This window comes from Aspergillus nidulans, chromosome VII, assembly GCF_000011425.1.
Source record: "Aspergillus nidulans FGSC A4 chromosome VII".
In the NCBI taxonomy this organism is placed as follows: Eukaryota; Fungi; Ascomycota; class Eurotiomycetes; order Eurotiales; family Aspergillaceae; genus Aspergillus; species Aspergillus nidulans.
Window position 1 is genome coordinate 612,218 of NC_066263.1, and position 23,812 is coordinate 636,029.

The 23,812-nt window shown below is 44.4% G+C and overlaps 12 protein-coding genes across 12 annotated transcripts, besides 6 other annotated features; 7 read left to right on the forward strand and 5 right to left on the reverse strand.

The window, feature by feature from the left end:
• Positions 1 to 19,880: a sequence feature (contig 1.175 1..19880(1)).
• Positions 1,206 to 1,228: a sequence feature (Short protein (ANIA_11663, CBF84769.1) was converted to a misc_feature.).
• Positions 1,356 to 1,375: a sequence feature (Short protein (ANIA_11663, CBF84769.1) was converted to a misc_feature.).
• Positions 1,966 to 1,972: a sequence feature (Short protein (ANIA_11663, CBF84769.1) was converted to a misc_feature.).
• Positions 2,570 to 2,576: a sequence feature (Short protein (ANIA_11663, CBF84769.1) was converted to a misc_feature.).
• On the reverse strand, positions 4,520 to 5,186 carry ANIA_09418 (uncharacterized protein; the record flags this gene model as incomplete). Its single annotated transcript, XM_863707.1, has 2 exons — positions 4,520 to 4,884; positions 5,084 to 5,186. 2 exons carry the CDS (start codon positions 5,184 to 5,186, stop codon positions 4,520 to 4,522), a joined length of 468 nt encoding a protein of 155 aa, XP_868800.1.
• On the forward strand, positions 5,425 to 8,811 carry ANIA_09419 (alanine--tRNA ligase). Its single transcript, XM_050612739.1, has 6 exons — positions 5,425 to 5,548; positions 5,638 to 5,783; positions 5,833 to 5,859; positions 5,914 to 5,949; positions 5,998 to 8,406; positions 8,477 to 8,811. Exons 1-6 carry the CDS (start codon positions 5,455 to 5,457, stop codon positions 8,648 to 8,650), a joined length of 2,886 nt encoding a protein of 961 aa, XP_050468621.1. The 5' UTR covers positions 5,425 to 5,454; the 3' UTR covers positions 8,651 to 8,811.
• cyp3 (peptidylprolyl isomerase cyp4) lies at positions 8,935 to 9,562 on the reverse strand (the record flags this gene model as incomplete). Its single annotated transcript, XM_863709.1, has 3 exons — positions 8,935 to 9,114; positions 9,171 to 9,316; positions 9,487 to 9,562. 3 exons carry the CDS (start codon positions 9,560 to 9,562, stop codon positions 8,935 to 8,937), a joined length of 402 nt encoding a protein of 133 aa, XP_868802.1.
• On the forward strand, positions 9,835 to 11,703 carry ANIA_09421 (E3 ubiquitin-protein ligase RNF103). The gene is made up of 2 exons (XM_863710.2): positions 9,835 to 10,325; positions 10,382 to 11,703. Exons 1-2 carry the CDS (start codon positions 10,192 to 10,194, stop codon positions 11,481 to 11,483), a joined length of 1,236 nt encoding a protein of 411 aa, XP_868803.1. The 5' UTR covers positions 9,835 to 10,191; the 3' UTR covers positions 11,484 to 11,703.
• ANIA_09422 (DUF3844 domain-containing protein) lies at positions 12,023 to 13,616 on the reverse strand. The gene is made up of 4 exons (XM_863711.2): positions 13,118 to 13,616; positions 12,899 to 13,059; positions 12,699 to 12,830; positions 12,023 to 12,632 (listed from the first exon to the last, which is right to left on the reverse strand). Exons 1-4 carry the CDS (start codon positions 13,440 to 13,442, stop codon positions 12,066 to 12,068), a joined length of 1,185 nt encoding a protein of 394 aa, XP_868804.1. The 5' UTR covers positions 13,443 to 13,616; the 3' UTR covers positions 12,023 to 12,065.
• Positions 13,764 to 15,208, forward strand: ANIA_09423 (uncharacterized protein; the record flags this gene model as incomplete). Its single annotated transcript, XM_050612741.1, has 3 exons — positions 13,764 to 14,063; positions 14,117 to 14,406; positions 14,805 to 15,208. The coding sequence occupies exons 1-3, from the start codon at positions 13,939 to 13,941 to the stop codon at positions 15,206 to 15,208; spliced, it is 819 nt and encodes a 272-aa protein (XP_050468622.1). The 5' UTR covers positions 13,764 to 13,938.
• ANIA_09424 (cyclin-dependent protein kinase regulatory subunit CKS1) lies at positions 16,192 to 17,289 on the reverse strand (the record flags this gene model as incomplete). Its single annotated transcript, XM_863713.2, has 4 exons — positions 16,192 to 16,765; positions 16,890 to 16,948; positions 16,996 to 17,140; positions 17,186 to 17,289. The coding sequence occupies 4 exons, from the start codon at positions 17,287 to 17,289 to the stop codon at positions 16,633 to 16,635; spliced, it is 441 nt and encodes a 146-aa protein (XP_868806.1). The 3' UTR covers positions 16,192 to 16,632.
• Positions 18,168 to 19,732, forward strand: ANIA_11227 (uncharacterized protein; the record flags this gene model as incomplete). The annotated part of the gene is made up of 7 exons (XM_050612742.1): positions 18,168 to 18,323; positions 18,376 to 18,426; positions 18,479 to 18,605; positions 18,655 to 18,820; positions 18,873 to 19,106; positions 19,169 to 19,225; positions 19,292 to 19,732. Exons 1-7 carry the CDS (start codon positions 18,281 to 18,283, stop codon positions 19,730 to 19,732), a joined length of 1,119 nt encoding a protein of 372 aa, XP_050468623.1. The 5' UTR covers positions 18,168 to 18,280.
• ANIA_10202 (uncharacterized protein) lies at positions 19,286 to 20,731 on the forward strand (the record flags this gene model as incomplete). The annotated part of the gene is made up of 3 exons (XM_050612743.1): positions 19,286 to 19,708; positions 19,758 to 20,238; positions 20,289 to 20,731. The coding sequence occupies 3 exons, from the start codon at positions 19,286 to 19,288 to the stop codon at positions 20,555 to 20,557; spliced, it is 1,173 nt and encodes a 390-aa protein (XP_050468624.1). The 3' UTR covers positions 20,558 to 20,731.
• Positions 19,881 to 23,812: part of a sequence feature (contig 1.22 729..276296(1)) that runs on past the window's edge.
• ANIA_10205 (ribosome-recycling factor) lies at positions 20,936 to 21,865 on the forward strand (the record flags this gene model as incomplete). Its single annotated transcript, XM_050612744.1, has 2 exons — positions 20,936 to 21,355; positions 21,426 to 21,865. 2 exons carry the CDS (start codon positions 20,936 to 20,938, stop codon positions 21,771 to 21,773), a joined length of 768 nt encoding a protein of 255 aa, XP_050468625.1. The 3' UTR covers positions 21,774 to 21,865.
• On the reverse strand, positions 21,618 to 23,088 carry ANIA_01405 (uncharacterized protein). Its single transcript, XM_653917.2, has 2 exons — positions 22,949 to 23,088; positions 21,618 to 22,836 (listed from the first exon to the last, which is right to left on the reverse strand). The coding sequence occupies exons 1-2, from the start codon at positions 23,067 to 23,069 to the stop codon at positions 21,926 to 21,928; spliced, it is 1,032 nt and encodes a 343-aa protein (XP_659009.1). The 5' UTR covers positions 23,070 to 23,088; the 3' UTR covers positions 21,618 to 21,925.
• ANIA_10206 (CDC26 family anaphase-promoting complex subunit) lies at positions 23,219 to 23,808 on the forward strand. Its single transcript, XM_050612745.1, has 2 exons — positions 23,219 to 23,507; positions 23,577 to 23,808. The coding sequence occupies exon 1, from the start codon at positions 23,236 to 23,238 to the stop codon at positions 23,461 to 23,463; it is 228 nt and encodes a 75-aa protein (XP_050468626.1). The 5' UTR covers positions 23,219 to 23,235; the 3' UTR covers positions 23,464 to 23,507; positions 23,577 to 23,808.

Sequence of the window (23,812 nt, forward strand, 5' to 3'; positions counted from 1 at the left end):
ATCTAGATAAAAAATATAACCCACCCCGCCCCCTAGGTTAGAGAAAACAAAAATTTTGACCTCCTAGTCCCCCTTTCTGTTATGGGTTAATAGCTATATCTAATAATTTTTATATATATCTTAGTTATATATAATTTAATATTACTAACTTAATAGGATAGTTGATATCTAATTTAATAACTAGTTTTATCTACTATTTAAGTAGTTTAAATTTAACTAATAGCCTCTATAAGTCAGCTAATATTCTTTATATCTATATTAACTCCTATATATAGGTCTAGAGTAATTATTTAGCTATTAATATTACTAGTATTACTAAAATTATAGTATAGATAATATAGCTAGTATAATAGATCTTAGTAGAGATAACTAGTATAGGGATTAGTAGAAGATATACTAGGATAGTAGGGGCTAGTAGATTTAGATCTATTAAGAATAGTATTTTAATTACTATTTTAGGATTAAGAGGTCCTTTTAATTTTACTTTAATAACTAGTAATATTTTGCCAGAGATATTATTTTTATTTAAGCTTTTTTAAGAACTAGGTTAAGATTATATTTATATTAGATATAGAAATATTTTATTATAAACTTAGCTTAAGATAATTCTAGATTATATTTATCTAATTAAATAATATTATAATCTCTGCTGCTTAATAAAGTTATATAACTTTCTTAGTAAAGCTCTAGAGTATTTTACTAGTATATATAACTTTATATTTATATATTATAGCTATTAATCTATATAATATAGCTTAAAGATTTAGTTTAAAATAATAAGCTAGTAATATTAGCCAGCCAGCTTTAAGAGAACTAATTTATAAGACTATTTTTTTTTTAAGATTTATTAATTATATAGTAAATTAATTAAGTACAGCCCTATATAAGCAAGCCTATATATTAATCTTTATAAGATCTTTATCTTTATAATTAATAATATCTCTTATTTAATAAAGATATTAATATTCTTATAATAAGTAATATTATTAGTTTATTTAATAGTAATATTATTATCTATATCAGGCCAGTAATAGTTAATTTCTTTAGTTTTTTAATATCTAGTAAAACTATTACTATTTTATTTATTAGTAGTATTATTATTTTATTTTTTTTAGAATTACTGCTAGATAGTCTAAGCAGGCTAGATAAATTAAGAAGACTAGAAGAACTAGGTAGTTTATTTTTATTAAGAGAACTACTACTTCCTAGAAAACTGCTAGGATAAATACTATTATATTATTTATTTAGTTATTATTAAAACTAATTAAGTTAGTGATTAGTCTCTTCTTAGTTTTGCTGTATTAAGCAGAAAATATTAGCTATAATTAATTATATTTAATTAATATTATTACTACCTCCAGCAGCTCTAATAATTCTAGATATAATTATAAATTAGTTTTATAGTTTCTAAATCTAAAGTTAAAGCTATATTTTTATATTCTAGTAAGTTAAGATCTATAGTATATTACTCTATTAAGATATTTTTTAGGCTTAATATATAGAAGATTTAGATATTATATCTAGATAGCTACTATCAGGTTTAGAGGTTACTAAAGTTACTTATATTACCTCTTAGAATTTAAGATTAATATCTAGTAATTTTTCTAGTTAGAGTATAGTAGTTATAGCTGGAGGTTTAAATAATACTAGAACTTTAATTAAAGATAGTTTAACTAATAAATAGTTAAGCTAATAAGGGTTTAATTAATAATAATTTAATTAACTCTAATATTCTAAAGGACAGGTATTTTACTGCCTTATTAAAATATTTAGAAAGAAAATTAATAATAATCTTTTTAATAGTTAGAGGTTAGCTTAAAGAATTATCTAATAAACTTTCCTAATTAAGTTAGGGTATAGATAATAAGCTTAATAATATAATATTACTAGCTAGTATTATACTAGGAACTAGAGCTATATTTTATAAAGATAAAGAAGCTTTAGAGCTACTAATAAAAGCCTTACCTTTTTTCTATAAAGTAATAAAGGATAAGGTTAACTAAGATTAAGATTAAGTCCTTCCTAATAGCTTGATTAGTTTAGCTTGATTAGTATCTAATAGAGGGTTCTTACTAATCTAATCTAGGAAGTCTGATAAGCTGGTAATTTCTAGCAAATTAGCTAGATTAATAAACTCTGTATAAGTATACTTTAGAGAAGATTATAAAATCTCCTAATTAGGTAGGTAGGCTAGATTTTTGGCAGATTTTAGTAGTAATTTAGATAACTAGATACTTGATCAGGTAAATAACAGGACCTTCAAAATTTAAGATATTTAATAAGGGTAATATTATCTAAAATACAGCCAACTAATATACTAGTTTAGCTATTTACTTATAAGGTCTTACTGGTATTAAAAACCACAATAATAGATGGTCAGGGTTTCTGTATAGTAATAGTTATATATTAGTATTGCTTGGTTGGTTGCTCCAAGCCAGGCTAAAGTAATGATCAGGATCTGCCAGATCACTGGTTGGTCAACAGTAAAGAAGAGCCAGGGTCAAGATCTCCAATCCTATGCAGTCTATATGGCCTGATTAAGAAAATAAAATAACTCTTCCAGACAAACCAGACATGTTACCAACTATAAAATATAATATAATTTTATAATTCTGATCTTATGATGTGTTCCTGTTCTTGTTAGTAGCTAGGCCACCAGGAGCTAAAAGATCATTAACCCGCTCAAAGGCAGTAACATTAAAGCAGAATTAGGCAACCAACAACACAATAACAACCACAATATCTGTTAACCATGAATGATAATAAATATTAATTAATAAAGTTATACAGCTAGTTGATTCCAAGAGCTGGTGTTAGATTTTATAATCAATTCTATAATAGACTTGTTAAACCCAACCCACAAAACCCGCCCCAACCCGCCCCGACCCGCCAAGAAATGGGTTGGGTTAGACCTTCTAATTATCCATTGGGTTTTGGATATTTTGGGTTATTTAGGTTGGGTTAGAATTATTTGCTAAACCCATGGGCGGTTTACTGTGAAGGTAACCCACCCCAAAACCCGCGTGGGCGGATCAGCTAGGCCTGAAAACCCGCCCCAACCCGTGGTTTAACAAGTCTACTCTTTATAGGCCTACATGGCCATCTGAAAGTAAGACTCTTGAGAAAGAGGTATTATATATAATTAGTATAAAGAAATAACAGGTTGAATAATACTTAAGATAGTTAGGGTAAAAATCTACTACTTAGTACCTGATTATATTATAGTCTTTTATATTATCTAATATCTTCTCTGGATAACATAATCTACAAGCAACCCGCGCACACAAGCAAGACACACACCTCGCTCAACATTTTATACTAAAGTTATTCAAACTGCCATCACAACTGCAAAAAATTAGACTTGTTAAACCACGGGTTAGGGCAGGTTTTCAGGCCTAGCTGATCCACCCACGCGGTTTTGGGGTGGGTTACCTTCACAGTAAACCGCCCATGGGTTTAGCAAATAATTCTAACCCAACCTAAATAACCCAAAATAACCCAGTTATGCATATCATTACTCTAATAAGTAGTGATTTACATAGTTAATAAAATACTGTATTTAAATATTGTATTATAAACTATCTAAGTAAGAAAATATAATCTAAATACAGTAATATACCTATTTAGATATCTTGGCAACCCAGCGGGTTGCTCCGCCGGGCTTTGGGGCAGCCAAAAATATCCAAAACCCAATAGATAATTAGAAGGTCTAACCCAACCCATTTCTTGGCAGGTCGGGGCGGGTTGGGGCGGGTTTCGTGGGTTGGGTTTAACAAGTCTAGCTTTAGAGAACACAATCAATCATATTTTCATACATTGTTCAAACCTTGCTCATTGCAACATAGCTTGCCAAGATAGGTAAGTAGTCAACTGCCTTGCAGGAGCTCACAAGGGGTTACCAGGGTTAGTAAGGTTAAAGAGTTTGACCTTCCATGACAGAAATTAACTATGAACTTCTAGATAATTAGAGGTTACCTTAAAAGGATTATCCAGTAGAGTCTCTTGATTAGATTGGGGTATAGATGGTAGGCTTGATAGTGTAATATTACTAGCTAGTATTATAGTTAGAGAAACTAGAAATGTCTTAGAACTAAATATATCCAAATCATAAGCCTAGCTAATATTACAGCTAAAAAACTAAGTACTAAATAAATAATTTAGTCTCTTCCATTAGAATATATGTTGCACTTTAGTAATCATAATTAGTAAAAAATACTATTGATTTACCATTATTCTGCAAGAATTTGATCTGATATTAAAGGTAAGACTAATAATACTTTCTATTTCTAACTGCTTTCATACAGGAATTTGACCGAGAGTTACAAGCTTCTAACCCAAGGTATCTAAGGGCATATAAGATCTGAAGGTTATTGTATGTAACTGGTCCTCCACTTGTCTCAAAACTTTCATTAGTTATTTTTTCTCCTTCTATGTAGTGACGAGCACGACCCTACAGCTAATTTGTCAATATTTGAATAGATATGATATCTAGCGGATAGCTCACAGTATAACCGGACAACTAGTAACCATCTACATCAATATCCATTGCATCGTCGTCATCTGAGTTGGCCCTCTGCTGACATTCCTCTTTGTGCGTCAAGTTTTGGTCAGTACACGCCGCGTCATTTTTCTCTTGTCCTGGGCTGCTCCGAAGCTTCTGCTGACTCAACCTGGCCCTTTCTCTTGTTTCTATCAAAGCTCGTCGCACCTGATCCTTATCCTTGGGAATAGAAAGCGATTCCGGTTCTCTGTAGAGCACCACATCAGTGCACGGGCGCTTGCTATCATTTGCCACCAGTATGTTTGTCAAGGACAGCCTATCCTCTATTCCTGGTAGGATTGTGAAGGCACCATCAAGAATTTCGGTTTCGGCCAGTTCCTGCTCTAGGTTATGAATATACAGAGTGGTGTCCGTGTCATCAAGTATCATTGCGTCGCTTGGTCTATGTATATTTGGTACAGTTCGAGCTTGCCCCTCCCGGCACTCAAGCAAGGGAAGCCCTGCCAGAGGCCCTAGATAAGGTCAATAATCAGCATCGAGTGCGATCCAATTCGAATCAATACAACTCTCATCGCTGCGTACCTATCTGTAGGCGACCAAACTTTTTTGTTAGAGGTTGATCATCAAGTTCCTCCTCGGCGGGGCGTTTTCTTCCGTGAACCGCAACATCAGACCGTTGCGCCATTCCTCCAAGCAGAGTACGGCAAAAAGGAAGGAAGCCCTTTGCAATAGAGAGCGACACACTTGCATACTATTCTCAGCTCTGATTGAAGTTACGTGCCTGAGACCGTATCTGAGCGTGTCGCTTAATGCTCGGAGCGAGATCCTCGAAGACTTTTTGGGGTTTGACTCATCTTCCCTTCCCCAGATCGAGCACTAGAACATTCGACAAATTTCACGCTCTCAGAGCTTCAGCCATCCCACCTCTACTCACAACTAAATTACATCTCGCCATGGCTTCAAACTTGCAAAGCCAGCCAAAATGGACCTCGAAACTCGTCCGCGACACTTTTCTCCAATATTTTCAAGGGAAAGGCCATACATTCGGTATGTTCGAAGAGGGGGTGGCTTTGGGAAAGGATGAGCTCTCAATAGATAATTCTCAAGCTGACAGTTGTTACTCTTGTCCCTGTTAGTTGCTTCGTCCCCTGTCGCGCCTTTGTCTGATCCTACGCTGCTTTTCACAAATGCAGGCATGAATCAATTCAAGTCAATTTTCCTGGGTACCGTGAATCCAAATTCAGACTTCGCACAATTGAAGAGCGCAGTCAATTCACAAAAGGTTTTTGTCTCGACTCTACCGATTTGGACTTATGTTAATATAGATGCAGTGCATTCGTGCAGGTGGAAAACATAATGTTGGTTGGCACCCTGTGCAGGCGGGCCAAGTATTCGCTAACATTTGTGAACAGGACTTGGATGATGTTGGGAAAGATAGCTACCATCATGTGAGTTTGTTTTGACTTCGCGGTAGGATCGACTAATTCTTCTCGCAGACCTTTTTTGAAATGCTCGGTAACTGGAGCTTTGGGGACTATTTCAAAAAGGAGGCCATTCAATATTCCTGGGAATTGCTGACACAGGTGTATGGCTTGGATCCCGGTCGATTATACGTAACTTACTTTGAGGGAAATAAAGAAGGTGGCTTACAGCCCGATTTGGAAGCCAAAGCGCTTTGGAAGGCCGTCGGTGTTCCAGAAGACCATATTTTGCCTGGAAACATGAAGGACAATTTCTGGGAGATGGGCGACCAAGGTCCATGTGGTCCTTGCAGTGAAATCCACTATGATCGCATTGGCGGGCGCAATGCTGCTTCTCTTGTGAATCAGGATGATCCAAATGTTCTAGAGATCTGGAACAACGTTTTCATCCAATATAATCGCGAGAACGATGGATCGCTGCGTTCTTTGCCAAACAAGCACGTGGACACTGGAATGGGTTTTGAGCGTCTTGTATCTGTGCTGCAGGACAAATCCTCAAACTATGACACTGACGTTTTCGGTCCCATCTTCCAGACCATTCAAGTTATTACTGGAGCACGGGAATATCAGGGCCGATTTGGAACTGACGATTCGGATGGAATTGACACCGCCTATCGTGTGGTCGCCGACCATGTCCGAACCCTGATGTTTGCGATCTCTGATGGCGTTGTGCCAAACAATGAGGGCCGCGGCTATGTTATTCGACGTGTATTGCGCAGGGGTGCACGTTACGCACGAAAATACTTCAATGTCGAAATTGGGAGCTTCTTTTCCAAAATCGTTCCCACTGTTGTGGAGCAGCTCGGCGACATGTTTCCTGAGTTGAAACAAAAGCAACAGGATGTCATAGAGATATTGAACGAGGAAGAAATATCTTTCGCGAAAACGTTGGATCGCGGGGAACGCCAGTTCGAACAGTATGCTCAGCAGGCCAAGACTGCGGGTGACCACAAATTACATGGAGCAGATGTTTGGAGGCTCTATGATACTTTCGGTTTTCCGGTCGATTTAACGCGCATCATGGCTGAAGAGCGTGGTCTCGAGATAGACGATCGTCAGTTCGAAGAAGCACGCCACAAAGCTAAAGAAGCCAGCAAAGGCCAGAAGAAAACAACGACTGGAAGCGTTAAATTGGACGTTCATGATTTGGGAAAACTTGAGAAGATGAACGGTGTGCCAAAAACTGATGACAGTGCCAAGTTTGAAATAGGAAACGTCACCGCTCAGATCAAGGCTATATACCACGGAAAAACCTTCCATTCATCTACTCAAAACTTAGATGATTCGGAACAAATTGGTATTATCCTTGACCGCACGAACTTCTACGCCGAGCAGGGTGGGCAAGAAAATGACACTGGACGAATCGTTATCGACGGACAGGCTGAGCTCGAAGTTGTCGATGTCCAACAGTATGCTGGTTACGTCCTACACACAGGTTATATGAAATATGGCTCCTTCAAGGTCGATGACACGGTCATCTGTGAGTACGATGAGCTTCGACGGTGGCCTATCAGGAACAACCATACCGGAACCCACATACTAAACTTCGCACTGAGGGGGGTCTTAGGGGACGGCATTGAGCAGAAGGGCTCTCTGGTCTCTGCGGAAAAATTGAGGTTTGATTTTTCCCACAAGTCACCTGTTACGGATGTGGAATTGGTAAAAATCGAGGATTTGTCAACCCAATATATCCGACGCAATTGCTTGGTGTATTCCAAGGAGGTCCCTCTTTCAATAGCCCGAAATATTGCGGGGGTGAGAGCCGTTTTTGGCGAGACCTACCCTGACCCCGTCCGTGTTGTTTCCGTTGGTGCTGAATTAGACGAAATATTGAAGAACGTCGAAGATCCGCGTTGGGCGGACTTTAGCATTGAGTTCTGTGGTGGAACTCATGTGCAAAAGACAGGAGACATCAAGGATCTGGTCATATTGGAAGAAAGTGGAATTGCGAAAGGAATTCGGCGAATAATTGCTGTTACTGGTGAAGATGCCCACGAAGTGCAGCGCCTAGCGGAGGAATTTGAGAAGCGACTCAACCACCTCGAGGCAATGCCCTCGGGCTCGGCTAAAGAGCAGAATGCGAAGCAGATACAGGTCGAGCTGAACCAGCTGTCAATATCCGCTGTGCAGAAATCAAGATTCCGCGAACGGTTCACGCAAATCAACAAAAAGATCATCGACGAGCAAAAGGCCCAACAGAAGCTCGAGTCCAAGAAGGCTGTCGAGAGTATTACCTCGTATTTCGCGGCCCCAGAAAATGCCAATAAGTCATGGCTCATTGCAAAGCTTCCAATATCGGCAAATGCAAAGGCCGTTAGTGAATGCTTGACTTACGTGAAAACGAAACTCGCGGACAAAATGGTCTATGTTCTTGCCTCTAGTCTTGAAGATGGTCGTGTAGCTCATGGATGCTACGTCCCTAAAGTAAGTTGTTCCTGAATTATTCTATAGCGAGCAGCTGTATGGTGTCTAACAGGCCACATTATGTTTATAGGCAATTAGCGACCAGGGTGCGTCTGCTAGCGAATGGTCCAGTGCCGTTTCTAGAGCGGTTGGTGGCAAGGCAGGGGGCAAAGGCCCTACGTCGATTGGCAACGGTATCAATCCCGAGAAGGTTGATGACGCGGTAGACTTGGCTTCGGAATACCTCAGCAAGTTCAAGTTATAGCTCTTTGGTTATGGCTCGCGATTTCTTCTCGCTTGAACAGAGTAGATACTTTCTGTACTGCGCATCAATGAAAAGTTTTCCTCTACATCTCTCCGCACTGGATGATTACAACATCTTGGTTTGGTTTGTCCCTTGTGGTGCGGGTGTTTTCGATCATTCGCACAATGTCCATCCCATCAATAACTTGACCGAATACAACATGTTTGCCGTTCAGAAATGGAGTTGCAGTTGTTGTGATGAAGAACTGGCAGCCATTTGTATTCGGCCCAGAATTCTAGGCGGCGTTAACTGTCGCTGATCCCCGATAGAAATATAGGCATGCTTACAGCCATACTTAGCAGACCTGGACGATCATGCCGGAGAGTAAAATTCTCATCTGAGAACTTCGGAGTGCCATATATGGTACATGAACCTGTGCCGTCACCATTGACGAAATCACCTCCTTGGATCATGAAGTCCTTAATCTAAGGGAAATTCAGTGATTTGCAAGAATTTTGTTTTTTAGTTAGAGGGCACTTACTACTCTATGGAATTTACTTCCTTTGTAGCCCTGAGGCCGGCCTTGCTGGTTCTTGCTCTCTCCGGTGCAGAACTGACGGAAATTTTCAGCTGTCCGTGGCGTCACATCTGCGAAAAGTTCCAACTTCAGACGGCCCAGTGGCTCACCTGTAGAGATGCCTCAAATGTTAGTTTACTCATTCTTGTGATGTTTTTATTAGTGCTAGTAACATTGAACACTGCCTTTAGAGGTGATTTGGTGGCTTTTAATAGTGTAACATGCACAGCTTTGGCGCAAAAATGATACAAGGATTGAGGAGACTATGAGGTAGACCTACCACCGAGAGCGACATCGAAAAACACAATTGGATTGCTACTAGTAGTCTGCGGCACAGCGCTGCCTGTGTTACTCATTTCGGAGCCCTACTTCACAGTTAGGATAATTGCTAGAATGTAAGCGGTCTGGCAGTCAAGCGATATGGTGACTGTATTCTAGACTAAAAGTTGTCTAAGTCATCACTTCCGGCCCAGCCAGTTGGTTTAGGGAACTCCCAACGAGGGGAAACGGCTCTGTCGGCGGGTCCAAAGAGTGAGTGAGCCGGGACCCTTGCCGCGGATAGTAGACTTGGCATAAGGGGATCATCCCGTGATCAGAGACATCTCAAGACGTCTCACTCGTCTGTTTCTGCCATTACCCATGGAAGCGGCGACTTCCCTTTCTGAACTCAACAACGGAAAACAGTACGCAGACGCCGAAAGAGAGAAAAAAAAAGGGCGATATTAGGGCCGTCGCAGCTCCAATAAAAGCTGCTAACAGTGATGCCCCGTCAGGTGTTCATTCCTAGGTCTCCCCGACTCGATGAATTGAACTGTGACTCCCGACACCTTCTGTTGAGGTTTCCAGCGTGGTACTCCCGTCTTTCGAGGCGGGAAATTTGAAACTACAATTTTGACAAAAGAAAGAAGTTCCCATATCTTCTTGTTAGCCCACTTACGGCGTTTTCCCGACCATTGTACAACCCGCGTGTCTGATTGTCATCGAGATGTCTTCAACAACAAGCTCCTCGCCAGCGCCTACTGACAACGGCTCAGGTGATAACGGAGGCTCAAGTCCCACTAGCTCTCCACTTCTTTTTTTTGTTGCTCTTGGTTTCGGGGTTGTCTTTACAAATTTGTGGTATGCTCAATACCTTTATCCTCCTGAAGGCGGCTGATACCGATAACAATAAATAGGATTATAGTTGGCGTGAAGTATTGCTTCCGGTATAACCAGCGCAATCGCCAAATCCGTGGCGGAGACAATGGAGAGCCAATAGACTTGGTCGCGATGCCGCGTACTCATCGGAGAAGAAGGGAAAAGAAATTGATGACTATGGACGAAGTAAACGAACGGTTCCCGCTTACCAAGTATAAAGTGTGGAGATCATCACGGGCAAATGCTGGTCTCTCAACTGCTGGTGGTATAACGGCTGCCCATACTGAGAACGCTCTTGACGCCGAGGATGACCAACAGTCCCTTCCGGAGGGGGCTACATCCCTCGTGACTGCACCTGATGCTAAATCTCATCAGAGACTTAATTCAGCAACGTCGCAGCAGCCAACAAAACCTGTCGATGATGGTGACATGGCGCCAGAATCTGAAGAGAAGAGTATAAAGGGTTTCTCCCGGACGAATAATGCATCACCCAGAGTTAGCTCGGACCGAATTAATCCAGTAGTCAGAGACCATGATTATCATACCGTCGAGGATATCATACCCACCACCGTTCTTACGGATCTTGATACAAGCCCTGGAGATTCGTGCGCTATTTGTCTCGATCTTATTGAAGACGATGATGATATACGTGGTCTTTCTTGTGGCCACGCCTTTCACGCCTCATGTGTTGACCCATGGCTGACAAGTCGAAGAGCCTCCTGCCCGCTGTGCAAGGCAGATTATTATACACCCAAGCCTCGTCCTGACGCTTCCGACTTACCATCTACTTCTGGTCGTCGCGCCGCAAGCCCAAATCATCCCCAAGCTGTTTTGATCAGGGGCCGGGTTAACCCATTTCGAGCACAGACACTATATGGACAGGCCTCACAGAGTGCTCCAGACACCGTTTCCGGAACTTCTCGCCCAATAGGCCACAGATTATGGGCCGTACGGACCACTCCAACGATCGAAGAGGGTCGATCGAGAAATGATACCTCCATCCCGCGACTGTCGTCTTGGTTGTCTAACTTCAGCAACCGATTTAGAGTCAGAAATCAAGATTCTACGACGGTTCCTGGCAATTCACATCTAAATGCTCCGCGAACACCAAGCCAGCTGGAGGCTGGGCAAACACGCTGAATTGTCTTTTGGATACCTCTGCCCATTATTGGCATCTGGAATGTCCTGGGCATGTCTTGTTCACGCATATTGATCTGTCAAGCACCTCAGCGATCTTGACTCTCTGTAAATGACCTCTCTATTTAACTGGAGTTTTTGAGCGTTGTCCTTGTTTATAAGTTTGTAAGCCGAATCTTGTTGATATACCACTATATGGAGATTTTTTCAATAAGTGCTCAGTTATTTGCCTTCTCTGGCCCGCATATTAGAATATTAGTAAACAAGTTGCTCTCTAATACAGTAACAGAGCCGCGCTATCTTTTGGCCAGTACACACTTCCCGCCAGGCGAAAACCGATCCAGTACGCATATTGGCAAGAGGTAACATTTTTGGACGGGGTGCAAACCCATCCGTGACCATGTCGTACACACGCCAGCATATGCCATACCGCCTGAGTATCCCAGTTCTGCAGCCAGGTTTATTTGAGGCAGCTGGTGAATATTTTAGCGGAAGTGCTGAATTTTATTATTTTACTTATCGTCATGCAAGTAGTCATCGACCATGATTGCCAGCATCAGCGCCGACGGTATGTGTTTTGAGACCCTACTTCTGTGCCCTAACAGTTCCCACACCAGCACTGATAACGCCTGGTAATTCATCGTTCCCTATACCAAATATCATCGCAATAGCAGAAATGACCGCCAACAGTACTGCTACAGTGACCCCCATGATGAGAAAGAACGGGCTGCTAATATCCCTTTTCTGGCAAGCAGAGCCCCCCCATCGTATCTTCCGCTCCGTTCCACTTGCGGTCTTAACATATGTATCGTGGCAAAGGCAAGCATAGCAGCCACCGGATTTCTCGTAGCAGGCACCATGTCCCGAGCAAGTGTCTGTCGCATCATTGCAAGAAGAATTCGACGCGTAACAAACGGGGCCAAGGGAGAGCGACGCTTGTGCGTGTTGATCAGCTATCATGAGCCGCTCGTCCCTATCCCAACTAAAAGTGGTGTCAAGCGCCGTGTGTTCCGGTGCCCGCCGCGTACGAGACAGCTTCTGCGATGCGTTTAGATCGGGCAGAGCGACAGCAGTCACCCTCCTGCCATTTAGTGACAGTGAACGCAAACCAGACAAGAATGCTTTCAGATCGTTTATGTAAGCCGTACTGCCCTGGGACATCGGAAGAGACATTCTTAGCATTGGCCTTTTATCTAACTTCGAACAAATATGTAATACCTTGAAGGCGATATGCATAACCACAAGTTCTTTGCGATTATCGATCCAAGACTCGCCACTAGTGATTTGACCGAGAAACCCACTACCAAGGGTTAAATTGAAGTTGGCAGGAAGACATGACATGACAAAACCCTGAAGGCGCCGATGACGAATGTTAGCTGGGCATTGCCTAATCTGGCAGGGGACTTGTCGACAGTTACCTCATTGCTATCAGAGGTGAGTGAGCAGCGCTTGCTTTCCGGGCTGACTATGCCTTCAAGCCTGGCCTCCAGAATGTAATCGAGAAAAGTATCTTCCGCAGAACCCGTGACGAATTCAGTGATTAGCAGTTCATCTTGATATTCAGCCTGAATTGACCTCCCTGTAAGTTGCACAGTTAGATATATACAAATCATCACAGGTACGCAACATCGTCATACCAATTTCGTCAGTCAGACCTTCTAGCACGACTAGGAGTGTATCTAATCCTCCATCCGCAGCGGGCGCACCAAACAAACGTGTAGGCGGACCTGCCAATCTGTTCAAGAACTCAAGATTTTCCTCATCCGAGCTCTGCAAAGATGACGTGGTGGGTGATTTGGTCCGAAGCTCCAATAGCTGTAGGAGAGTGGCGCTTGATATATCTGGAGATTTCAGGCCCTGCTTTTGAGTTACTGACCCAAAAGTGATAACAGAAGCTTCCAAAGCGGTAGCTCCCACAGAGATGGCGCCTATCGTGGTCAAGAAGCTGAAGACCGACCGCATATTGAGATGATGGGAGCTGTGCAATATGGCCAAGGGTTCGGCAAGTGCTGCTTCTCTCGAACCCAAATAGAGTTCGTCAGAAAACAGCTATCAAGAATATAGCTGAGTATGTGAGTACAATTTTCGCAAGTGGTTGCAATTAGGAGAGTAAAGATTATGGCATGTTCAAATCAGGTGTGCTCTTACGATTAAGATGCGCTTCGGGACTATGTTGGAGGAACTGGTTTCAACCTGATCACGTGTCGTACTGCTAGACCCTTGCTTTGGAGGACTCGCGGTAGTATTCCATATGCTGTGCTCTCTTGTCAATCTCCCAATAATCTCCGTCAGACTCTTATCCTTATCTTAGTTTATCTATCCGAAATCCTCACCAAGTTCACTCCAAGCGAATTCACCACTGGTCAAACAACATTGCACTTTGACATACATCGACTAGCGACGACTAGCAAGCAAAATTGACGAGATCAATTATCCGACACGTAGATGTGCCATACCAATGCCGCCCTCAAGGCCACTCCTTTATAGTCATCAATCAGTGTTACAGATTCATCCGTCACGCCGCTACTTTTCGCATGGACCCAACGTTCGATATGTAAAGGTGATCAAACGACCTTGGTCCAGGTATGTGGTGTTACCTACACTCGCTCATCCTGCGACTATTCTAACGACAGAAGAGGCTTCATCGCAAATATATTGCTCTGTGGAATAGCTGCATATTTCTGGAGCTCATTTGTTCCGGCTCGAAAGGATAATACGTCCAGCAATACGGCCTCGCAGACAACTGTTGACAGTCATTCTGCACCTGAAACAACAAGCCGAGACCGTATAGAGGCTGTATTCATTCCAACTGGATGGTCACATCTGGAAGAAGGCAGATTATATGCAGCAACAGACCCTGAGTGGAAGGAGTTTGTCAAAATCTCCCAAAGCCCTGAAAAGCTTCAGTCGCTCAAAGGTAATCTATGTCTCCGAACGCTGTTGTATCGAAACTGGTTCTTATACCTGTAGATGAACTGGCATCCATCGTCCTGAGTGAAGCTTCACAATCGAGTCTACTTTTGCGCATGCTTGGACCGCCTTTCACGATATCGGGGAAATGGCTACTACACCACTTCCCCTCTCGCGCTCCGAGATCTTACCGTCGATCTGGGTATAGCATCCCTTCTTCAAAGTACGTCTTCATAATCTCACCGTTACATAGTCTAGAATTTTCTGGAAACGGAGTCTCCTGGGTTCAAAAGCCCGTGGCGAGCGAGAACATTCGTGACTCTGTACGTCCATCTTATCTGGCACTAGCCGTACTCGATGCGTACTCAGCCCTTTGGGAAAGGTTTATTGGCCAATTTAGAACTACAAGCTCAGTAAGTGAGCGGGCGTGCTTGTCAGACTCATATATGGACTTCAAGACCTTGGACAAGCTTGGTGGCGCGTCGCAATCCGAGTCGCCGAGCACGCATCTCCAGCCTTCATCCATTTTGGCTACATTGCGATGGCTACCTCTGCCAAAACTAGGCCCTGGTTCTGATCTACACGACGCGACGCAGGTTTTCAAGAAACGGATTGACGAGTGCCAGAGATCGGACTCACGTGCTTATCGTCAGGGAATATTCTTCATTCGTGGGCCTGTGGGCCTCAAGGGCTCGCAGGGTTCCTGCAGAATCCAAGTGGAGGGCGAATATGATCCAGTAGCCTCACAGTGGGTATCTGTTTCTATGCACCTCAACGATTTAGCGTTTCTAAGCCAAAAGCCTTTGGGTCGCAAATGAAGATTCACCGCATTTAGTGGCTGTGCATTTCATTATTTTCATAGTAGTCCAATTGGACTGTATTGAGTCCAGTTTTATGAGGAGCCGTCTTGACGATTAAGCTACTTTCAAGTAGTACTGTTCCATGTCAAGTAAGGCCGTTAAGAGTTATCTAAAAATAAAGAGGTTTCCGCGATGTATTCTCGGATGACGAAGGAAGCAATTCTACCACCTGGGTTTCATGGGGTGACAGGCGGCAGGCGGCCATCCTAGGAGCTTGCCATGTTGCGCCAAGCTTGCTCTTGCAGAATGGGACTGGGCGGGGTATCCGCCAAGGCTAGAGATTGATGATGGCGAGTGGCGCGTGCGTCGTATACCGACATCTCCAGTTGTTTCACGTCGTGTACCTAGGTGTTTTGAGTTTGACATCTGTCCGCATTGGCCGCAAGAAAAGCGCGTCAAGAAGATTGGACATAGCAGGCATTGCATCCCACGAGCCTGGGTCGATTCCTCTCGACAGCAATGGCACTTGCCCTGGAATTCACTGGTCATCTTTTGGTATCCACCGCTACTAAAATGCAAAAACATAGACTCAAAACTCCCTTTAGTTACCTGGTCCACTACATCATATAAAATGCTGACATTGTCCTGTGTGGATGTCTGCACTGTTAGTTATCAATTGCCTATCTCGTTATAGACGGTGCGCGAATATAACTGAACAGTTCTCCGCGAAATTATACGGGGCTTTCTACACAGCACCCGGCCTCTACTGCTAAGAGATAATAACCAGGTCCAGTTATCTCCCGCCGGCATAGTCAATTGACATTCGTCATCAATCTTTACGCATGTTGCCGGGGTTGCAATGCTCGAAGAATAATCCCGGACAAGTTCTGGAGTTCAGTGCAGCCTTATTCGAGCATCAACAAAAGTTCTCGACATAAATGTTGTCAACGAAACTCGCAACTAAACGTACCGATCAATTGCGAAAACCGGAGAATGAGTTGGTATATGTGAAAATCTATTCAGAGACTGCTGATAATTCCCGAGAGTCCGGAAAGGGTGGAAAGTTGAACACCGGAAATAAGATCACGAATGATTTAAAGTTAATGGTCAAAGTATGTACTTAGCGTCCTTTCTGAGAGTCGCAACTAACACCGAGCACAGGGCAAGTCAAGTCGTGGAGTTCATATCTCTCCAACAGCGTATCTCAATGTGCGATACCTAAGCCTAAAAGTCCCGAGTGCCTCGTAAAGCACTGACTTTGAGGTTATAGGACATTGAAGAACCAGGGATTAGCAGTTCCACCGCTACTCGGTGGGAGTAATGGCTGGCCGAACGTAAATTGAAAATCCTCAGGCCCAAAGTAAAGGCAATGGAGAAGGACAAAATGATTTTTAACGACCCTCACGCTTTAGCCGACATACGAGAGATCTTGCTTATATGAATCATACCATATTCCATTTATCGAACTCATTGCACGGAGTTTTGAATTGCCGGGAGCATTCTAATGTGCATTGGATAGCGGCACGTCGAGATGGCTCTTCCTCGGTGTCTGGACTGTCGACGCCCGTGTAAACGCTGCGAACGCGTAGTCGGCAGCTCGGAATACGCCGTTCATTGTGGGATTGATGGCTGGTAATTCAAGGGCCGTCTGTGTAAACTGTGAGCACGTAGACTGGCTAGGCCGACTGTAGGAACATACTTGAACAAAAGAATATGCGGCTCTGGTTCATGAACTTCGTAATGTTCCCAGCCCAGACTCTATAATAGGGTTAGACAATTCTTTGCCGGGGAATAATAATGCGTACCTGTGTGATACCAAGAGCTCGCCACTCTTCTTCCCATAATAATTTGAGGGTCCCTTTGGAACTGTCAAAGTAGTCGGCAGGTATTTTTTTCAGCATGTTCTTCGGCAGCTGGACATGGCGATATTCAAATTGATCATCAGAGTATCTGCGCATTTTAGAAGCTGAAGGTAATTTGAGGTAATGTACGCACCTTGCTGAATAATGGATAGAGTCGATGAACTCGTCCAGTCGCTCACGCTCGGATTCCAACAAAGGGCGAGGCTTCTTGTTCCTCCGGCTTGGGTCAATGTCCATTTGGTCAATTAATGGCAAATAACGTGGAAGGGTGTATCGAGAGCCGCGAATACAATCACGACAGCTGTAAAGGGACTAAAGGATGGTCGAATGCTCCGTCAGACTAAGCGAGAAAGACACTTAGAAACAGGGGCAACTTTATTGAGCTCTTGAGGACTTACCTGGAAATCGATGATACTCAGAACGGTTGCAAAGTCGCTCCAAGGATTTGGCTGAGGTGTTGACTGGTACCAGCTGAATATATGGTGAGTGTTGATCCAGAACTTCGATTTGAAATTGCGGGCTGGAGTTGTTTTGAGTCGGAGAGACTTAGTTATCGGCTTAATGCCTTAGGTATCAGGCGTGCAAATTTGATGGTCAGGTATGGGGCATACAGGAAGCTGCCGACGTAAATGGGATTCGACAGTAAGAAGCCTGCCTTTCAATTAATGACACTACTGGTTGACTTAGTTTAACCATGATTATTTGGACCATGATTACTTCAAATTTCCCCTCCACATAACCCTAACTGAGAGGTTTGTTTTATTTTGCTGGTGGAATTGTGGCTTGCCCTACTATAACATGGTATATTTACGTCAATCCAGAGTGCCATTATTAGAAAAAGTGACTGTCCCTTGTAGACTCAAAATTGCATTCTGCTGCAGTGTAAGGACTCTGAGTATGTGCAAATATACTACAATTCAGGGTTCCGTAATCGTAACCTTTATCCTCAACAGTGGCGCTAGAGCCGATAAGCTAATCGCGTCAATAGGCTTATCTAATCCTGCTTCCGATGGCGGGACCAACCATTAGCCTTTGCTCATTCTCAACCGAGGGCAGCAAGCAAAAAGTTCGAAAAGTGGGTTATTTTTTTTTTTTACTAAATTTTCTACCGCCCTCCCACTTCAAAGCTGGAAGCGGATATATAACATCCTCCAGCCTACTCTCTTTCTTCTATAAACCAACTGCCTTTGAAATCCACTTTTTACCACTCTTTCTTTCCTTTGCCAAAATGTCTGACGAGGTTTATGAGGGCGCCATTGGCATTGACCTTGGTAAGCCCTGCATTTTCCAATTTACCATCCCAGTCTCGCTCACAACCATTAGGCACAACCTACTCCTGTGTTGCCAACTACGAAGGCACAAATGTGGAAATCAGTATGTATCGGAAATCTGGCTCTTTGAGACATAAGACCAACAGTCCGTCTAGTTGCCAATGAACAGGGTAGTTACACAACCCCCTCGTTCGTCTCTTTCACCGACAAGGAGCGCTTGATTGGTGAGGCGGCCAAGAACCAGGCTGCCATGAACCCTCAGAACACTATCTTCGATATCAAGTAAGGCGCCTTATAGCCACAGTGGCTCCAGGACTGACTAATATCTCAGGCGTCTTATCGGTCGCCGTTATGAGGACCCCATTGTCAAGAAGGATGTCGAATCTTGGCCCTTCAAGGTCGTCGACCAGGGCGGAAACCCTGCTGTTGAAGTCGAGTATCTCGGAGAGACCAAGACTTTCACTCCTCAGGAAATCTCGTCCATGGTTCTGATGAAGGTAGACGCCAACTATGTTTCGGTTTCCACATAATACTAATAAGCCACCATAGATGAAAGAAGTTGCCGAGACCAAACTTGGCAAGAAGGTTGAGAAGGCCGTCATTACTGTCCCCGCTTACTTCAACGACAACCAGCGTCAAGCCACCAAGGATGCCGGTGCCATCGCTGGTCTCAACGTCCTTCGTATCATTAACGAACCCACCGCCGCTGCTATCGCCTACGGCCTTGGGTCTGGAAAGTCCGAGAAGGAGCGTAACGTTCTCATCTACGATCTTGGTGGTGGTGTAAGTAATATTTGTTCTATATTGGAGACTGGAGGATGCAGCACTAACCAAGGTATTCATAGACCTTCGACGTTTCGCTACTCAACATTCAAGGTGGCGTTTTCACCGTTAAGGCCACAGTATGTCATGTCTATTCCAAGCGTTTCTTCATGAGTTGGTCGAGGAAGGTTGACTAATATATGCAGGCTGGCGACACACATCTTGGAGGACAGGATTTCGATACGAATCTTCTTGAGCACTTCAAGAAGGAATTCCAGAAGAAGACCGGCAAGGACCTCTCCGGCGATTCCAGGGCCCTTCGTCGTCTTCGAACCGCTTGCGAGCGTGCCAAGCGCACCCTCTCAAATGCCACTCAGACCAGTGTCGAGATTGACTCATTGTTTGATGGTGAAGATTTCAACACCTCTATCACCCGTGCTCGCTTTGAGGATCTGAATGCCAAGTCGTTCTCCGGTACTCTTGAGCCCGTTCAGCAGGTTCTTAAGGACTCCGGCCTTGCCAAGAACCAGGTCGACGAGATCGTGCTTGTTGGTGGTTCTACCCGTATTCCTCGCATCCAGAAGCTCCTCAGCGACTTTTTCGATGGCAAGAAGCTCGAGAAGGTCAGTTTCTTGTGCCACTGTTAATTTGTTCAAAGCTTACATTTTGCAGAGCATCAACCCCGATGAGGCTGTCGCCTATGGTGCCGCCGTTCAGGCCGGTATCCTCTCCGGGAAGGCAACTTCAGCCGAGACTCAGGATCTCCTCCTTCTGGATGTTGTTCCTCTATCTCTTGGTGTCGCGATGGAAGGTAACATCTTCGCTCCAGTCGTTCCTCGCGGCCAGACCGTCCCCACTATTAAGAAGCGTACCTTCACTACTGTGGTTGACAACCAAACCACTGTGCAGTTCCCTGTCTATCAGGGTGAGCGTACCAACTGCGCCGACAACACTTCTCTTGGAGAGTTCACTTTGGCTCCCATCCCACCTATGAGAGCTGGAGAGGCTGCTCTGGAGTGTGTCTTCGAGGTTGATGTCAATGGTATCCTCAAGGTCACCGCCACTGAGAAATCTTCTGGCCGCAGCGCCAATATCACTATCTCAAACGCTGTCGGCAAGCTTTCTACCACTGAGATTGAACAGATGATTGACGGTAATAAACCCCCATTGGAGTTTTGTGCTTCCTATACTAATCAGAAACAGATGCTGCCAAGTTCAAGACCAGTGATGAGGCCTTCACCAAACGATTTGAGTCCCGTCAACAGCTCGAGTCCTACATCTCTCGCGTTGAGGAAATCATCTCCGACCCTACAATGTCTATGAAACTCAAGCGTGGCAACAGGGAGAAGATCGAGTCTGCCCTCAGTGATGCCATGGCACAGCTCGAGATTGAGGATTCCACTCCCGAGGATCTCAAGAAGAAGGAGCTGGCTCTCAAGAGACTCATCACTAAGGCCATGGCCACGCGGTAAATAACAGATTATGAGATGCATGAGAAGCATGAGTTGTTTGTTCAGACTTGGACATATAGGGACGTTGGGCTGGAAGTGCTTGACACGCCTCGGGAATGATTCTTATCAAAAGTATCCTCTAGATTTATACATGACTGTAGCTGCAGGTTTAATGATTCCGACGAGTTTTGTCAAACTTCTTCACTTTCCGCTTTGCTGTTTTGTAATCTTTCCAAATCTTTGAGAAGTTGTGTGAAGAAGCGATTATTGATAACCTATGGCCGTATAAGGTAATCGATTTCCTTCAGCTCCGCAAGTTCTTGGCATCAAAACCAAAAGGCTGTCAAGACTCAACTGTCCCTGCTCTTGGTTGGTATTTTTCCCTACCAACGCACGACAATGCGTCCCATAGCCGCGCTTCCACAATTTCTTAAGACATCCCGAATCCGAGCCGTGCGCGGCATAGAACTCCAAGGTTATGCCTTCCGCCGAAGCTTCACTAGCTCCCCGGCCTTGAACAAAAGTAAAAAACGAGACACTTTGAAGCAAACAGATGCTGGCGCAAAAGGCCAGGCAACTATTGCTTCGGATGACCCGTCAGACCTTTCACAACTCGAACTCGGAATCGCAACCGCTGTCTCTCGACTGAAGGATGAGCTCACAAAACTCCGCACCGGGGGAAGGCTGTGCCCTGAAACCATCGAAAGTCTCCGTGTGCAGCTGAGTAAGGGGACTAAAGAAACAGCGAGGCTGGGCGATCTGGCTCAGGTTGTCCCTAAGGGAGGACGAATGGTGGCGGTTTTGGTTTCCGAAGAAAGTGTATGTTGAAAATTGCTCCTTGTCGCGAAAATTGGATTTGCCAACTCTTTCGACTAAAATGGTATTGCAGTACATGAAGCCCATATCTTCGGCCATCCTGGCCTCAAACCTGTCCTTGACGCCACAACAAGACCCTCACAATGCCCTTCAACTCAATATCCCCATACCACCTCCGACTAAAGAATCTAGAGATCAGACGGTCCTTGCTGCGAAGGCAGCCATGGAGAGAGCCGCTAGCAATGTCCGCGAAACACGCGGTATTGTCCACAAACGCCTTCAAGAAATGATTAAGAAGAAGATTGCTAGACCAGACGACGCTCGGAAGGCACAGGACAAGATGGAGAAGTTGACAGAGAAGGGACAGAAGGAAGTGAAGGACTTATTCGAGGTCGCTAAAAAGGCTATGGAACGAACCTGAATTTTAGAGGTCGCATCTCGGCCAGCGCATATTACCAAGTAACGATAGGTTGACTCAAAATATAGAAAAGTGACTGTCATCTTATACTACAGATTCTTGGTAATGCGTATGAAAGGAGGACTATGATATAGAACGGCCCTAAGGAATCGCTTTCAAGGACGCTTGACGGCGCGGTTCGGAACCAGGAGCGTCTCTAGCTTGGCCATGAATTGGGCCTTCTTTCCAGGAGCCTGGTAACTCTCGTTGTTCCTTATATTGCGGAGAATCTCGCCGACAACAGGTGGCTTGTCCGTCGACACCGTTTCCACTGTGGGGTATTTTCCTTGCGCGAGAGACTCAATCAGCGTCTTGTACTCCCCGCCCTTAGCACCTTGGAATTTGACCGCTTGCGGCTCTATGAGCTCGCCCTTTTCCTGTGACAACTTATCCGCAGCCTCCTGCGCAAACTTCTTGGCTGCTTCTAGAGCCTCAATTCTCTCCGCTTCACTTGTAAACCGGACATATTTCCCCTCGATGAGTCGTTTACCCAGTGTGTAGGGTGGGACATAACCGTTGGGATAGCGTTCACTAAGCAGGGAGAGCTTTTCAGCGACTCCAGCAGCCGTCGCTGTGACATCTGTGGGCAGTGATGGCCATGTCTCGCTCAAACTCTGCAAGCTGGGCGCCTGGGGTTCATAGCGAGTGGCAGTCGGCTTTGTCTTCTCTGCAAGTTCTCGGTAGACATCTTCAAGTTCTGCCGTCAGCGACGGATTTTCGTCTTCTCCAGCCGAGTCCCTTTGACGCGCGCGGCGAGGTGCTCTCGGTGCCGGCTTCGCATTGAACGGTTTCCGCCCGCGTAATGACGTTCCTCCCTGAGCTCCTAGGCGGCGTGGGCCTCTAAGAACGTTTGTTGGCAGGCCGCCCGATGATTTCGAGGCCGCAAGAGACCTCGCATCAATAATCCGGCGAGGGCGGAGCCTGTCTACATTCGAGTTGTTGAGCTTTAGGAGAACCGGTGGAATCTTCAGCTTCTTCGGCTCATTTTTCCGTGGAGTGGCGGTTGAAACACGAAGCTTTGATTCATCTGCTGGTGATCAGTATAAAGTAAGAGGCTAAGTAACTAACATTGAGTTGTCCCAGCTGCAAAAAGATTGATTGCACAAATCCTGCGCAGCACTGGAAGCATCGTGACTTACCTGCTGGAGATGAATCTGCTCCCAGTGCCCCGGATGTGGACAATTGTCGGATTGAGGAGAATGATGGCACTACCCTCCTCAGACGCCATGGGTGTAGTATCATAGCTCGGGACTGAAGCATCTTGAGCAGTAGTGCCTATGAAAGCAAAGTTGTAATCGAATGCTCATAGAGAAGATTCACCACCGGATCGACGGAATAATCACGTGATACAACCCATAGTATTCGTCTCTTCAGCACAATGTTCCCGCAAACTAGCAACATCACCATCCTCGACAAGGGTTTCGTCATGATACGCCGCAAGCCTACCGCCATAGCAATAACCTCTGATGATCTCACAATGTTCGAGGAGGAGCGACTGCGCAAGCTGGAACCACGAAACAGTGGTCACGATCCCGCTCAAAATGGCACCCGTGTCAACTTTGACCCTAGCGACGAACTGAAGCCTCTACCTGGTGACAAAGCGAGGATAGTTAGGTCTCGCGAGGAGCGTATAGGCATTGGTCAGCGCAGCTGAAGCATCATTTTTACCTAGCCGAGATAAGGAATTTCCTGCTAGAGGTGTGACCGACATGGACCTAGAAGAGGCATACTACCTTATTTAAGAGCTAATTAAGACCATCTTTGCAGATTTTCTTGTGTACGAATCTCCATTTTATATACCGAAATCTGGCCGTGTTTGCTGCGAAAATTAGCTATATATGCTGTTTTCCCTCGCACCTATCAGTGGGACATAAGGGTCTGGCTGGTACTTGGCTACTACGGTCTATTCTGTTGTCAAATATGGCCTACATGTAGGCAGGTTCTTCTTCCAAGGTGGTGGCCAGGTTCTGTACTCAATGAACTCATCGCTTTGAACAAGCATT

Bases quoted from the DNA above. Each gene is read 5' to 3' on its own strand.
- ANIA_09421 (XM_863710.2), top strand. From the start codon at position 10,192: ATGTCTTCAACAACAAGCTCCTCGCCAGCGCCTACTGACAACGGCTCA. The intron at 10,326-10,381 runs GTATGCTCAATA...AACAATAAATAG, and splicing joins GTTGTCTTTACAAATTTGTG to GATTATAGTTGGCGTGAAGT.
- ANIA_09419 (XM_050612739.1), top strand. From the start codon at position 5,455: ATGGCTTCAAACTTGCAAAGCCAGCCAAAATGGACCTCGAAACTCGTC. The intron at 5,784-5,832 runs GTTTTTGTCTCG...ATATAGATGCAG, and splicing joins GCGCAGTCAATTCACAAAAG to TGCATTCGTGCAGGTGGAAA. The intron at 8,407-8,476 runs GTAAGTTGTTCC...TTATGTTTATAG, and splicing joins ATGGATGCTACGTCCCTAAA to GCAATTAGCGACCAGGGTGC.
- ANIA_09422 (XM_863711.2), bottom strand. From the start codon at position 13,442: ATGCGGTCGGTCTTCAGCTTCTTGACCACGATAGGCGCCATCTCTGTG. The intron at 13,060-13,117 runs GTATGACGATGT...TGCAACTTACAG, and splicing joins AGGTCTGACTGACGAAATTG to GGAGGTCAATTCAGGCTGAA. The intron at 12,633-12,698 runs GTATTACATATT...CCGATGTCCCAG, and splicing joins TTATGCATATCGCCTTCAAG to GGCAGTACGGCTTACATAAA.
- ANIA_10206 (XM_050612745.1), top strand. From the start codon at position 23,236: ATGATACGCCGCAAGCCTACCGCCATAGCAATAACCTCTGATGATCTC.
- ANIA_01405 (XM_653917.2), bottom strand. From the start codon at position 23,069: ATGCTTCAGTCCCGAGCTATGATACTACACCCATGGCGTCTGAGGAGG. The intron at 22,837-22,948 runs GTAAGTCACGAT...GATCACCAGCAG, and splicing joins AGCAGATTCATCTCCAGCAG to ATGAATCAAAGCTTCGTGTT.